The sequence below is a fragment of the Manihot esculenta genome, chromosome 14 (assembly GCF_001659605.2).
Source record: "Manihot esculenta cultivar AM560-2 chromosome 14, M.esculenta_v8, whole genome shotgun sequence".
Classification (NCBI taxonomy): domain Eukaryota; kingdom Viridiplantae; phylum Streptophyta; class Magnoliopsida; order Malpighiales; family Euphorbiaceae; genus Manihot; species Manihot esculenta.
This window is the reverse complement of record NC_035174.2, coordinates 18000640-18016074: the sequence shown is the minus strand read 5'-3', so window position 1 is coordinate 18016074 and position 15435 is coordinate 18000640. Positions and strand designations below refer to the sequence as shown.

The 15435-nt window shown below is 32.2% G+C and overlaps 1 protein-coding gene across 1 annotated transcript; it reads left to right on the top strand.

Moving 5' to 3' along the window:
- Positions 1–9559: 9559 nt before the first annotated feature.
- Positions 9560–11957, top strand: LOC110599971. Its single transcript, XM_021736623.2, has one exon. The coding sequence runs from the start codon at positions 9841–9843 to the stop codon at positions 11755–11757; it is 1917 nt and encodes a 638-aa protein (XP_021592315.1). The 5' UTR covers positions 9560–9840; the 3' UTR covers positions 11758–11957.
- Positions 11958–15435: the final 3478 nt, after the last annotated feature.

Sequence of the window (15435 nt, the reverse complement as noted above, 5' to 3'; positions counted from 1 at the left end):
TTATTAATCTTTTCTTTTTTAATTATTTTAAAATTATTATTCATTTCTTTATATTATAATAATATATAAATGGACTATGATAACTTTATTTAATTTTATTTTATTAAAAAAACTTTTTAAAATATTTCTTAATATTTAATAATTTAATATATTTAATATGAATATAATTAGAAAATTAATAAAAAATTATATATTTTTTAATATATATAAAAAATAAAATAAATAAAAATTATGAGATGGAAAATATTACTATTATTATAATAATGTAGTATTTTATCATACTTTTATAATTATATATATTATATCATATAAATAAATAAAAAAATTTAATTATTTTTTAATAAAATTATATTTATAATCATGGTCTTACAAAAATTCCAATCCAATAGTTTTATGGCTTTTTTTAATTAGCTTAAAATTATTAGGAGTTCTATTTATAAAAAATTATACTTTTATTAGGATTATATTAAATATACGTAAAATAATTTTAAATTTTAATTTTTAATTTTATATTACCACTTAATTTTTTAAATATTAAAAATATAACGATATTTTATTCGATTTAAAAATTTACCTCTCAATTCTACTTTTATATATATTATAGATAAAATTGCTTTAAATTCAAGAATGAAAAGTACTAAATTTAAAAGTATATTATAAAAATAATCAAAATATAATTTTTAATTTATAAATTATAAATTTCAATTAATTAATTGGGTTGACTCAAGTTTATATTTTAAATTTTAAAACCTATAAATATGGTCTATTTTTAAGAAAAACTTTTTTAGAGACGAAAATGAAATTTGACATATATAACGTTCTTTTTAAAGATAATTTTCTATGAAGGATTTTAAATTATAGGTTATAACATTTCAAATAGGATATAAGTTGTAAATTTATAATTTAAGTTTTTCCCTATAATTTTTTCAAAGACAAAAATGAAATTTTATAAATGAAGTGCTTTTAAAATTATTTTTCAGCATAATAAAAAATTTTAAAATGTAAGTTATAAGGGTTCAAACTGATTGAAATTTTGAATTTTGTAGGCTAAATTATAAATTTTTAAATATTTAATAAAAAAATTTTACCCCTTAAATGGACTTTAGATGGCAAAAGAAGAGAAAAGGGGAGACAAAAGTACTTTTCAACGGTAAAAAATGGACTTTATGCAACTGAATATCTGTTTTATAAGGGTTTGAATTTCTTATCTCTAAACGTTTTGGCATCTGAATTTTAAAGTTTGGCTGTCGAATTTGAGTACTTATAAAAATGATATAATGGTTATTTTAGTACATAAATGACTTATATTAATGCACTCTCAACGGTTATATTTATGTTAGAATTATGAATATAATGTGCTTTTCACATTGAAAAAGTTATAACAACTATTTGAACATATATTTGAGATTAAAAGTACTTGTCATTCTTTCCTCTTAAAACGTTGAGTCATTGCATTAATTTTTTAAAAACTAATTTTTATACTATAATTACTTTTTGCTTTGAGATTGAAAGAAAATTATTGAGTGAATTTATTATATTAAACGTGATATAGATCATATATTTGCTTTTGTGAGAAAAATAGATTATAAAGAATAAGAGCTTTACTCTAAAATTATAAGAATATTTTAATATTCACTCAAAAAAGATTTAACAATAACGTTGAAGTTTCAAAAGAAGAAGAAGAGAATGTAGGCATGAGATAATTGAATCTCTATAAATTATTGTGTTTTTTTATATTTCATTTTCTTTCTATTTTTTTTAACCTGTGCCTTTAACTTTTAAATTATTTATAAATTCAATTTATTCTCTTTTGATTTTAAGGTTCAATTAAAGTATTTCAAACTTGCTAAGGTCAGATTTTCCTATACTTCCAAAACAACGTATTAGTGCTAATTAATAAATTTGATTTACTTTTTAATGATAGTTGAGTCTCTAGTACTCGGACCGCAGTCAAGTCCACATTGAAAGACCATGTCGTAATCCATCAAAATCCAATACACACATTTGTCTTCTAGCACACAATTCAGGCCACGCTCGAACAGGCCGGACAGAGTAGAACTCGAGTCCAATGGGAAGGGATCCAACTTAAATGATTTGAGGGCTTTTTGTAAAAATAGGGTCGGGGCTACTTTTATTTGTGAATTTGGGGTTGAGAAGATTTTATTTGCGATTTTGGGGTTCGGCTGCCACGTGGCAGCCGAAAATGACGCCTGGCACCTCTTTGACAGGCGCTAGAGCCTGGCGCCACTTTGACTCTTTGACAGGCGCCAGACTTTTTTTTTTTTTAAATGTGGTCTGGCGCCACTTAAAGTGGCGCAAGACATTTTTTTTAAATATTAATATATTATAATAAAATATTTATATTATATTAATTTTTTTATTTATATTATATTTTTATAATAATAAATATTTTTTTATAATTTTAATATATTAATATTTAAAAAATTTTATTATTAATATTTAAATAAAAAATTACTGAAATTATATTTCAGGATTATAAAATTGATATTATGTTGCGATTAGGTGGATAAATTTTTTTATTATTTTAATATATTAATACAGTAATTCTATAATTAAATAATATTAATATTTTTATATACGTTTAATGTTATTTTATAATTTTATAAAATACTAAGACTAGTTATAAATAATTATTATATTTTATAAAAATATTTTTAATATGTAAGAATACTATAAAAATTAATAGTAAAGTGATTCTACACAAAAATATTTAGAATTATAATATTATCTATTAAATCTATATAAGATAGCTTTATTGAATTAATTACGTAATTTAGTTATTTTTTATTTTAATAAATTATAAACAATTTGTATAAAATATTTAAAAATATTATATTATCTTATTATTAAATGTTATATGAGAACTGAGTTGTTTATAATTTATAAAAAAAATAAATAAATTAATTAATTTAATTATAAAATAAATTAATTAGATCTATTATATTTAATAAATTATAAATAATCAAGTGATCGTATATAATATTTAATTATTATTTTTATTAATTATTTAAATTACATTATTGTTTATAATTATAAAAATAAATAAATAAATATTAATATTTAAAATTATAAAAATTAAATTTACTTTTTATTAACTGCTATTTAGAATTATAAAATATTATTATAAGCCACTTAAATGTTGCATGCGATCACTTGATTGTTTATAATTTATCAAATATAATAAATTTAATTAATTTACTTTGAATTAGATTAATTAATTATTTTTTTAATAAATTATAAATAACTCAATTCTCCTATAACATCTAATAGTAAGATAATATAATAATTATTTATCCATCTAATCGCAATATAATATTAATTTTATAATCCTGAAATATAATTCCAGTAATTTTTTATTTAAATATTAATAATAAAATTTTTTAAATATTAATATATTAAAATTATAAAAAATATTTATTATTATAAAAATATAATATAAATAAAAAAAATTAATATAATATAAATATTTTATTATAATATATTAATAATTAAAAAAAAACAATTTAAAAAAAAAATTGTCTGGCGCCACTTAAAGTAGCGTCAGATCACATTTAACAAAAAAAAAAAAAGCCTGGCGCCAGGCTGTGGCGCCTGTCAAGGAGGCGCCAGGCGTCCTTTTCGGCTGCCACGTGGCAGCCGAACCCCAAAATTACAAATAAAATCTCCCCAACTCCAAATCCGCAAATAAAAGTAGCCCCGACCCTAATTTTACAAAAAGTCCATGATTTGATGGGTTAGCGGGAAAATAACCCTGCACGTCCAGAATCACGACAACTCATGCACCAAATGGAATTAAATAGTCTGACGTATATCTATATGTACAACTCTGTATCATAGCGGTTACACGAGGAAGGGGTATTGAAGAGGGGACTCACACACATACCCTAATCCTACCCTTTATTGGATATCAGCTTATCACCTTTAATTATTTTTTTTTAATAAAAATCAAACTGAATTGAATCGAAATAACTAAAATTTTAATTAAAATCGAATTGAATTTAAGTGAATTGAATATAAAATCAAATTGAATTTTTGAATTAATTCAATTCGATCGATTATTTCGATTTGAATTAAAAACTGCTCATCTTTATATATTTTTTATTTTTATTAATAGAATTTAAATTTTCTAAAAAGAAAAATTAAATAAATAAAAAACTCATATATATGAGTAGGGCCCTATAGAATTTTTAGGTTAGAATTGAAGGATCATATTAAAATTATAGTATATAATATGTTTTTCTTCTCTCTTCCTCTCCACCATTACATATCTTTAAATGATCATTTATAAGTTTCATAGTTGTAGCCATTCTTATTATAGGAAAAATAGTATTGATATAATTAGCATAGAGTACAACACTTATATAGATAGGTTACAGCTAAGAATGCGTAAAATATGGAATACAAATTACAGCTATACAAATTACAACTAACCTAGATAGGATAAGTAGTTAGAGCTAGGCTTTATCCTTAATACGCCCCCGCAAGATGAAGGTTCCATCGGAAACGCCAATCTTGGATCGAAAATACTGAAACTGTAATCGTCCAAGAGACTTTGAGCTAATGTGTTGTACTCGAAGCTGTCCAGCTTGTATACGTTCCCTGACGAAGTGGTAGTCCAATGCAAGGTGTTTCATCTTGGTGTGATATATTGGATTGGCACAAAAGTATGTTGCTCCAATATTATCACAATGAAGAACTGGAGATTTATTAATAGGCAAATGCAAATCTTGTAACAAATTCTGAACCCAAAGCATTTCGGCGGTAGCATTGGCCAAGGCCTTGTATTCGGCCTCAGTTGAAGATCGAGAAACAGTCTTCTGTTTGGTAGATTTCCATGAGATAACATTAGACCCAAGATACAAGACATATGCAGTAGTGGACCGACCTTGCTCAAGAGTACCACCCCAGTCACAATCGGAAAACGCAGTTAATGTATGTGAAGAGTCCGAACGAAGATATAATCCATAATAAATTGTACCTTTCAAGTATCGCAGGACACGCTTCAATGCTTGGAAATGCCTCTGTGTTGAGGCATGCATGAACTGCGAAAGTCTATTAACCGCAAAGGAAACATCAGGACGAGTGATAGCTAAATATTGCAAGGCACCAACTAGTTGCCGATAAACTGTAGAGTCTGCCGATGGTGATCCATCACATAGTTCAAGTTTCTCACTAGATAAAGGTGTACTAGCCTCCTTAGCACCAGCCATAGCAAACTTAATGAGTAAATCATGAATATGCCGATGTTGAGAAAGAAACAGCCCTGTAGAGGTCGGAATAACCTCAACACCTAAAAAATGATGTAAAGAGCCCAAGTCTTTAATAGAAAACCGAGCAGCCAACTTGGACACACATTCATCCAAAAACCTCGTGGTATTGCCAGTTAACACAATGTCATCAACATATATAAGAAAATAAGCAAGAACATCTTTGGAGTGATAAATAAAAAGAGAAGCATCTGCATGCGATTTTCAAAAGCCTTGAGAAAGCAGGAATGTGGTAAGTTCAATATACCAGGCTCGAGGAGCCTGTTTAAGACCATAGATCGACTTACGTAATCGACAAATATAATTTGGAAAATTAGAATCAATATAACCTGGAGGCTGCTCCATGTATACTTCTTCATGAAGAGTGCCTTGAAGGAAGGCATTAGTAACATCAAGTTGCCGTAAAGTGAACAGGTTGGATTGCTGAAGAAGATAATAAATCAGTGACTGGCAAAATGCTTTGTAAAGTAATTACTGAACCATCCTCAGGCGAAGCCACCGAAGTATGTCGCTGTCCAGAATTGAGAGGTACTACCGGGGCTGCCACAACAGTATCAGATAAGTCTACTGATTCTTGGAGAATAGAACCCACTGGCTGTGGCGAAATAAAAGAAGAAACCTCTTGAAACCCAGCCGAAGTACCTGTGCAGGGGGCAGCAGAAAATAATGTAGAAAATTGAGGAAAATTAGTGCAATCTTTGGACAGAAAAACATGCTCAACGAATCGAACATGACGGGAAAGATATAGCTTCTTAGTGATGGGATCGTAACACCGATAAGCAGATTGAGTAGTAGAATATCCAAGAAAAATGCATGGCTGAGATCGAGACTGCATTTTAGAAGAAACATAAGGACGCAACCAAGGGAAACAGAGACACCCAAAAGATTTTAGACGAGTGAAATTAGGAGATCGACCAAACAATTTAAAATACGGTGTAGTAAATGAAATAGCAGAAGAAGGCAAACGATTTATCAAATAGACAGCCGTAAGAAAAGCATAGGACCAAAATTCAATTGGCAGAGAAGAAAAATATAATAATGAAAGACCTGTTTCAACAATGAAACGATGTCTTCTTTCTGCTGTTCCATTATGTTCCGGGGTGTGTGGTGGAGAAGTATAATGAGATATTCCGCAGGAAAGAAAATGAGGCTTTAATTTTTGATATTCCCCTCCATTGTCTGTAAAAACAGAGATTATTTTTGTTTGGAAATAATTCTCAACAAGTTTCTAAAAATGAATAAAAAGATCATGAGCATCAGACTTTTTCTTCATTGGATATAGCCATGTGTATTTGGTATAATGATCAATGAATGTAATATAATAAATATAGCCATCAATGGATGGTTTCGTTGGTCCCCATACATCAGAATATACTAGTTGTAAAGGCTTAGAACTAGTAAGAGAATTAACAGCAAATGGCAACTTATGACTTTTATTCATTAAACAAGAAACACAATGAAAATTTGACACAGACTTAGACAATGACTCATGACCCATATTGTGAAGAGCTAAGCTAAAAAACTTATTGGAGGGATGGCCAAGCCTGTGATGCAAAGCCGAAAGAGAAGACACACTAGCAGTATTCAATTGTAACTTAGAACGACTTTGAGAAAAATTTGCACTGTAAATGTCATCAATGTTCTCGCCCCGTAGAAGAACCACCCCCGTGCACAAATCCTTCACAAGAAAATACAGTGGAAAGAATTCCACAGAAACATGATTAGTCCGGCAAAGTTTAGCAATTGAAATTAAATTCTTGCGCAAATTCGGCACACAAAGCACATTTGAAAGAGACAAATAGTGATTTTTAGCTGACAGAGCAGTGTAACCAGTATGAGTAACAGGCAAGAGTTTACCATCACCAAGTTGAATTTCATCTGGCCCTCCATAATCCGTATAACCCTGCAAGGAAGACGGATTAGAAACAATATGGTGAGAAGCTCCACTATCAAACAACCATTGTTGAGGTGATGTGGTAGACATAGCAGTCGTAGCATTCACCGACGAAACAACATTGGAAGCTATGGAGGAATTTGTGGAATCTGTTCGCACCACAATATTGTTTTCCCGAAGAAAACGTGCTAGCTTACGGCATTCAGCAGCAACATGCCCAACATTCTCACAAAACTGACAAACAGTAGGAGATTGATAAGAACCTCGTGTATTGTTCTGAAATTGATAAGAACGACCTCCACGATTTCTGCGTGAGGACTGATTGGAACGACCTCCACCATTCTGTTGCAGTGAACGATTTCCAGTCCTAGCAGTATAATTAACAGTAGCAATAGAAGGAGATGAAACAGGTGGATCTTTGTCTTTTAAAGATCGTTCATGATCAGTAAGCTTTTCAAACAAATCAGAAAAGGAGATCGCCAATTCTCTAACCTTTAAGGCCGCAACAATGGAGCTATAATCATCACCAAGCTGTGTAATAATATGAACAATCAAGTCTTCATCACTAACAGGATTCTGAGTGAGAGCCAATTCATCAGCAATGGCACGCATCTCATTCATAAATACTGCAATAGATTTCGAACCCTTGGGATTTTGAGCAAGCTTTGTCTTGAGTGAAAGAATACGAGATCGTGAGACTTTAGCAAAGCTCTGGTGAAGCCGATCCCATGCCTCTTTTGCTGTGTTCGCTGAGGAAATTAGAGGCTGAATAACCTCAGAACAGCTACCAAGAAGAGCACTAACAAGGATGTGATCTTGTCGAAACCAGAGAGAATATTCTGGGTTTATAGTTTTGTCTTTATCAGTAAGAAATTCAGATGGCGATGTTTTAGATCCATCAATAAAACCAAGCAAATCGAGCCCAATCAATGTTGATTGAACTTGTTTTCGCCAAATAGGAAAGTTTTCCTGAGTGAGTTTGATAGGGAAGTGTGTAGGAGCATTGAGTTGAATAACAGAAGAAAGAGATGAAGAAGCCATAAGAAAAGAGAAACAACTGGATCTAGAAAAACCTCGTTAGAGTATTGTTAATGGCTCTGATACCATATAGGAAAAATAGTATTGATATAATTAGCATAGAGTACAACACTTATATAGATAGGTTACAGCTAAGAATGCGTAAAATATGACAAATTACAGCTATACAAATTACAGGATAAGTAGTTAGAGCTAGGCTTTATCCTTAATACTTATATCAGTTTTCTTTTATATATATTTTTCTGTTTTTTATATTTTTATATATTTTTTTTACATAGTGCTCAATCTCGAAATCCTGCAATTGAGCTTCACCACTCCACTCTCCTTTGTTTAAATGTTTTAAATACTAAAAAGCATGGTAAAAAAAATTTACTTATAAAAATATATAAAAAATAAATTATAGTATAAACATTATGATTAATTTTATGATCTTTACTTAATAAAATGTTACTTAAATTTCAATTAAATACTTAACTTTTTACTTTATCGATCAGTTAATTGGACTGGATTGATTTTAAAAATATTAATATATATACATTTGAGTGTATTTAATAAATTTAATAATATTCGGTTTAAATTGAAAAATTAATTGAACCGATTAATTTTAAATATTTAATTTAATTTAATTTTTTATTTAATTCAATTTAATTTAATTTTAAATTTTTAAAAGATTAATAATTTCAATTCAAATTTATTTTAAATAAAAAAAAATTTTAATTAGACCAAATCGAACCGACTAACTCAGTTTCTTACCCTAATCTAAAAGAAGTCGCTAACTCGCTAGCCGCTATGCCTCACCTCACCTCAGTGTCTCTGACTTTGAGCTCCAGCAGTTCGCCTCCGGTTTCTCTCTCCACACATGTATCTTGCGCCTGCGCCTTCACTCTTCTCCGGTCTCCTTTGAATTTCGACATTGATATCGTCACATCGACTGCGCTGGGCTAGAGGTGAGCAATTGGAGCCCTACACAGTTCCACTCCGTACTCTCATATCAGTTCAATTGATCGAACCCATGGAATCGAACTGAATTAAATATTCAGTTTGTTTCAGTTTTCAATTTGATTTATATAAAATTTTTTAATTTAATTTTTAATTATTTTAATTTAATTTAATTTTAAGTTAAACTAATCGAATACTCACTTATACATATTTTAAATTTTATTAATTATTATTTAAATATTTATAAAATATATATTTTTATTTTATAAAATTTACAAGACAATTAATTTAAAGTATAAATATAAAAAATTAAAAGTTTTTAATAAAAATAATTAAATTATTATAAATTTATATTTTCAACCATTTTCGATTTTAGTTTAACGGTTTAAATTGAGTCGATTTAAAAGGGTTACACTCGGGCCGGGTCAAAGACCAATCCGGCTGAACAAATTGGAGCTTTGATCTCAACCCATAGTTAGCTTCTCCTCCGGAGACTTCTTCCTTCTTCATCAACTGAAACAGAAGAAGCTTCAATCTTCACTTCCTGCAACAACTAATACATACACTGAATTCTAGATCCCCACCCGTTCAAACCCTAGAAACCCTAAGAAAGAAACCCCACAAATTCTTTGAACAGAACCACTCTGGATCGCCCCCGCCTCACAATTTCAGATCCACAACATGTCCTGCCTGGCCCTCGCTCTCCAACCCGCCAACGGATCCGACATCCTCATCCAGACCCGAGAGTGGTTCCCGCCTGCACGCGCCCTTGTCGCCACCTCCGCCTTCCGGAAAACTCGCTTCGCATTTGCCGCTTCCAAACTTAACCCTAACAACCCCAATCACTATTCCGACGATTCCGCTGCCGACTCCATCGGTGATGACCCCCTTGCCGCCTCTAGCGGTCAGCTTATTGTTGGCGTTGAGAGCCGTTACCGTGTCGTGTACCGACTAGTCAACGGAATCTACGTGCTGGGCATCACCACAGCCGATCAGGACAATTCCATCAACGTATTCGAGTGCATCCACATTGTGAATCAATCGGTAAGCGTCATTGTCACTGCTTGCCGCGGCGTGGATGTCACACCTGAAAAGCTGAATCGGAAATATGCGGAGATCTATATGGCGTTGGATATTGTACTGCGTGGTGTGAGCAATATTAGGCTTGCGGCTATGCTCGCGTCGATGCACGGAGATGGAATTGCTAAAATGGTTCACTCTCTTTTAGATACAGAGAATAAAATTCGAGGGGCTGAAACTTGGCCTGCAGTGGAAGTGCACGCTGCTGAGCATCAGGCCAGCATAGAGGCATTTTCCAATGTAAGATTTGAGTTGCCAGCAGAGACGATTGCAGCGGGCGATGAGGTTGCGGCAAGTCTTGCACCTGTGGCAAGTGAGCAACAGGATCAGAAGCCAGAGAAACAGGAGGAACCTGAGGCACCAAAAGATCCATTCGCGGCAAGTGATTCACTAAACAAACAGGAAGATTTGGTGGGTGAATTTAAGAAGGATAAGAATCAATCCACTGATTTATCACTTGCATTGGCGGGGCTGGAGGTGACGACATTGCCACCTGCAGAGGCAACACAAGCTACACATATAAATGTGGAGGGATTTGAAGGGGATTATGGTGGTATTGAGTTCAGCAGCGAGCAAGCTTCTTTAGGAGAAACTTTTGAAGGGTTCAGTGATGCTTGGGGTGGAGGATTGGACGCATCAGAGTTTGTTGGACCAAAGAAAATTCCAAAACAACAAGGTCTTGGTGGACTTGAATTGCTGCAAACTGGAGATAGTGGTGATAAGGCTGCTGCAGCAAAGGCTGCAAGTGGAGCGGCAGGCACTCCTCTTGAGAATCTTTTGGTTCAGAGAACTGAAATGAAAGGTCCGGAAATGTACATTGTTGAAGAAATTAACGCAGAGTTTAGGGAGTCATTGCTTGCAAGAGTTGGATTAATGGGTGTTGTTTACTTGAGAACATTGCCGCCAAAAACTGCAGGTGATAAAGAAACTGAGTTTTCATTTCGGGTTGATAACACAAGTGCAGTTAAAAGATTCATTATGCAGAGTTCAAAGGTTAGCAGCCTGGGTAATGGGATGTTTCATGTGAGGACTGCACCATCTGACGAGCCTTTACCAATATTGAAGTATAGTCTGCTACCTAGGTTAACCCCATTGCCATTGAGAGTTCGTCTTATACAACGTCGTAGTGGGACTTTACTTTCCATGATGATTCAGTATGCTTCAAACCCAGACTTGCAAGTGCCACTTAGTGATGTAACATTTATTTTGAAATTACCAGTTGACCCAACATTGTTGAAAGTTTCGCCTAAAGCTGTGTTGAATAGGGCTGAGAGAGAATTAAAATGGCATGTGCCAGAGATTCCACTCAAAGGTTCTCCTGGGCGGTTGAGGGCAAGGATACCTGTGGATTCTAGTGAGGGAGAGGGTGATGAAGAAATTGAGGCATTTGGTTATGTTAATTTTTCCATGCAAGGGACTACGTTATCTGGGGTCTGTCTACAGCCTGCTACTGAGGGTAAAACAGACTTTTATGAGGTTAGTCACACATATAAGAGTGGGGTTTATATGTGCAATTGACAAATAAAATGATATGGACTCTTGGTTACAGATTGTGCTTCAATTTCTGTTCTTTCTGTTAAAATAATTTTTTTTTTGTGGTTTCTGTTTGCTTGTAGCATTCTTTGATATTTTGAGTTTGTAACTTAGATTGAAATTTACGTGAAAATTGGTGACTATATTAGCTGGTGATTTTTGTTAATGAAATCTTTTTCTTTTCCCCTCTTGTGCCCTTTTCTCCTTTTTCCCTCAAGTTCATTAGTGCTTATGTGATTCAAACAATGGCCATATAATCATTTTGCTCTGAAATATGGATATGTCGTTGGTAGCTAGCTACCAAATGAATTTTGCCTTCCCTTTTTTCCTTGGAGAGCAAAACGTGAGAAGTGATCTAGTTACTTGAATGTTGGTCTTGTGTAGCTGGATTCACTAGGTTACTTGCTGAATGATGTAACAAGTCTGGTAACACAATCATGTGCTAGTTTATCAGTAGAAGATTTATCTACTTTTGTAAAATAACAATATTATTGTAAGAGTATAGTTACAGAATCTGGTATTTAAATTTATTACTCGCAAGAGATATTAAAACGTATCATTGGATCCGCACCTACAAATTTGAGCTTTAGGGTGAATGAATCTTTGATTATGAAAGCCTTATAATTGGAAGGTATAGAGTTTAAATCATAGATAAATCCCTGGTATTGATTGAATTTCAGCACAAGGTAGTGGTGAGCTGTGCTTGTCCACTCTTCAACCCTTTAAACTTGTGATGGGCTGTTGGAAAGATTGAAAAGCCCATTCTCCTCCTTCACCTATAAGCTTGAGTGTTAAAGTTGAGTGGTTCCTTAACTTTATTAAAGCAATGCTAATTGTATCCATCATGTATTGTCAAGGAATATAGTTTGGAAATCCTAGAGTGGCAGTGTTTTAGAAAGTTTTTTTTTCCATAGTCATTAAAGGTGCTCCTTAGGCATGCCTAAGGCTCACCAGGCTCCAATCCCAGTGTCTCTTAGGGGAAAGTTAGGTGATAGTGAGTCGGCTCTTCCCTTATATGCCTAGGTAAGTGCCTGTCTCTAGGCTTAAGGCTCTAGAAAGGCATGCTGTTTCTATTTCCACCTTCGTCAAGCATTTCCATTGGTGAAAACACTACCATTCGATCCTAAATTTGCTAATGTACCATAATCCAATATTTATGCATTTAGAAGTTTTTAGAATTTAGTATATTTGGCATAGTTATTAAAGGCTCAAGGTGCACCAATGGGATAAGAGGTTTTGGAGGTTCTAGGTGCAGGTGTGCACTTGAGCGAAGCGAGGCTCAAAAGTAATAAATAAAAATAAATTATTTAGTACTATAAATTTATTTAGGATATTTATGAATTATAAATACCACAAATTTAGCTAATATATTATTAATTGCATATAAAAATACATGTATTTTATTATTTATTTTATTATATTTTGCTATTTAAGTGCACTATTATTACCATTATCGAGTGAAAATGATTATTAAAATGCATTACATTAATTTTATTTTTAATAAAATATAATGTTAAAAAAGACAATTTTGATTATCTAGTATATTAAAATTGTATGTTTTACTGTATATTTAATTTTCAGATTATTTTATATGAATTTCATAAATTTATTATGAACTATATATTTAATATAAAAATAGTTTTAACATTTAATTTATAAAAAGAATTAAAAATACATGAGAATTGAAAATTATTTAGTACTTGCAGCCCATTCCAATCTATTGAAGAAAATTACTGTAGGGTTAGGCACTTTTGCTTGTTCTACATTATAGGTGGCACCTTTGCATGTTAAGATAAGAACTGAACTGAACTGAACTGTAGAAGAAAGCAAAGAACAACATATCACTTGCAGAGAGCCAGAGACCACAAAAAGCAGAGGAGGAAATCAAGACTTGAAGAAGCAGAAAAACAGAATGGGTAGATTGTCTTCAAGAAGGAGCAGAAGGGCAAGAAGGAAGAGAAGAGGATAAGAAAGAAGAGAAGGGAAGAAAAAACCTAGATGATGTCTTCAAGAAAAAGCAGAAACACAAGATGAGAAAAAGATGAAGAAAGAAAGTAAAGAATCTGGATTTTCTTCTGCCCATGCGAAGTTTGGACCGTTTCTTCTCCTTCTCTTTCTTTTTGTTTTTTTTTTTTTGCTTGTTCCAATGACTTCGATCGCATGGGAGTGCCTTGGCCATCTGGGCTCACCTTAGGGTGATTACTCCCAATCTGAAGCACCCCTTTTCCCTTCTGCATAGAGGGTGTTGATAGCTGGAGATAACTAGTCACCAAAATCTCATTAAACCACTACACCCATGATCACAAACTTCCCATATTTCCACTTTCAATACTTGTATTGTTTACAATATTCTCTTATTATCTTTCTCATCTTAATTAGTTTTTGGACTCTTTCTATTTTATCTAAAATTGTATTTTAATGTATCACTGGCAATGTATGTGGGTTCTTTATTTCAATACTTTTTGATATTTCTTCTTTGTTTTTTTCCAGAAGAAACTAACATAATATTTAAGTAATTTATTCCTTGATTATTTGACATCTATTTATAAAATAATATTATCACGTTTTTAGGTCCTCTATTTGTAGGTTATACACTGCTTTTTCTCATTTTTTGACACTATTAGGGTTATTTGGATTGGTTTGTGAATAAAAAAACCCTTAAGGTGTTTTTGATTGTCCAAAATTAATGTTTATTTTATTTTCTAACAAATTCTAAAAAAGGATATTAATGGTAAATTTTTTATTTTTATGTTTTTATACTTAAGTTTGGTTAAATAGAGCTGTAGTTGTTGTTATTTTTTTTTATTTTTTTGCGCCTCATCTCATTCAAGTATGCACCTGCACCTTAAGCTTTGCACTTAGACTCCAAGTTCCCTTTGTGTCTAAATGCGCTTTGAGCATTTAATAATTGTTCTCTGTCCTTTTTTTCCATTTTCCATTCTCATGTCTTGTAGTAAATCTGTCATTATAGAGTAATGAGGATTGAGGAGAATAGATTGTGGTGTTGTCCTAATTTTAACATCTTTTAGAGCTTGAAAGTTTAGAAGTATGGGTACCATAGTTATTAACGGCGTGCCTCAGGCTCAGGGCTCACCAGACTCCAACCATAACGCCTTATGCACCTAGGTGTGTGCCTTGTTCCATCAAGGCTGAAGAAAGGCGCACCTTTGTTCAATCTTCAGCGGGTACTCGCATAGCAAAAAAACCTACCTCGATTCATAACTTGCCTCTACCTAAATCTAATATTGATGACTAGTTTTCAGAAGTATCACTAATGATAACTGGTCACTTTTAATCTCTCTCATCCTAGATTTATTATCTTTCTCATCTTATCTCACTGTGGACTCCTCTAATTTATCTGAAATCATCCTTTCTAAGTACCATTAACAATGCTGTATGCATCATTTAGTACAGTATTATTGTAATGTTGCTTCTTTATTTCTTTTTCATAAAAGACACTAGCACTATTCTTTTTTGTACGCCATGTATTTCTAAAGAAAATAAATATTAATATCATATTTAGGTCCTTTGTTTCTTGATTATCTTAAATTGTTTTTTTATTAAATTTTATTTTTTTGAACCTCACCTCATTAAGGCACGCACTCACGTAGCTTCCAATATCCTTTTCATCTTAGTGTGCCTTGAGTCTCATGTTGGATGGTG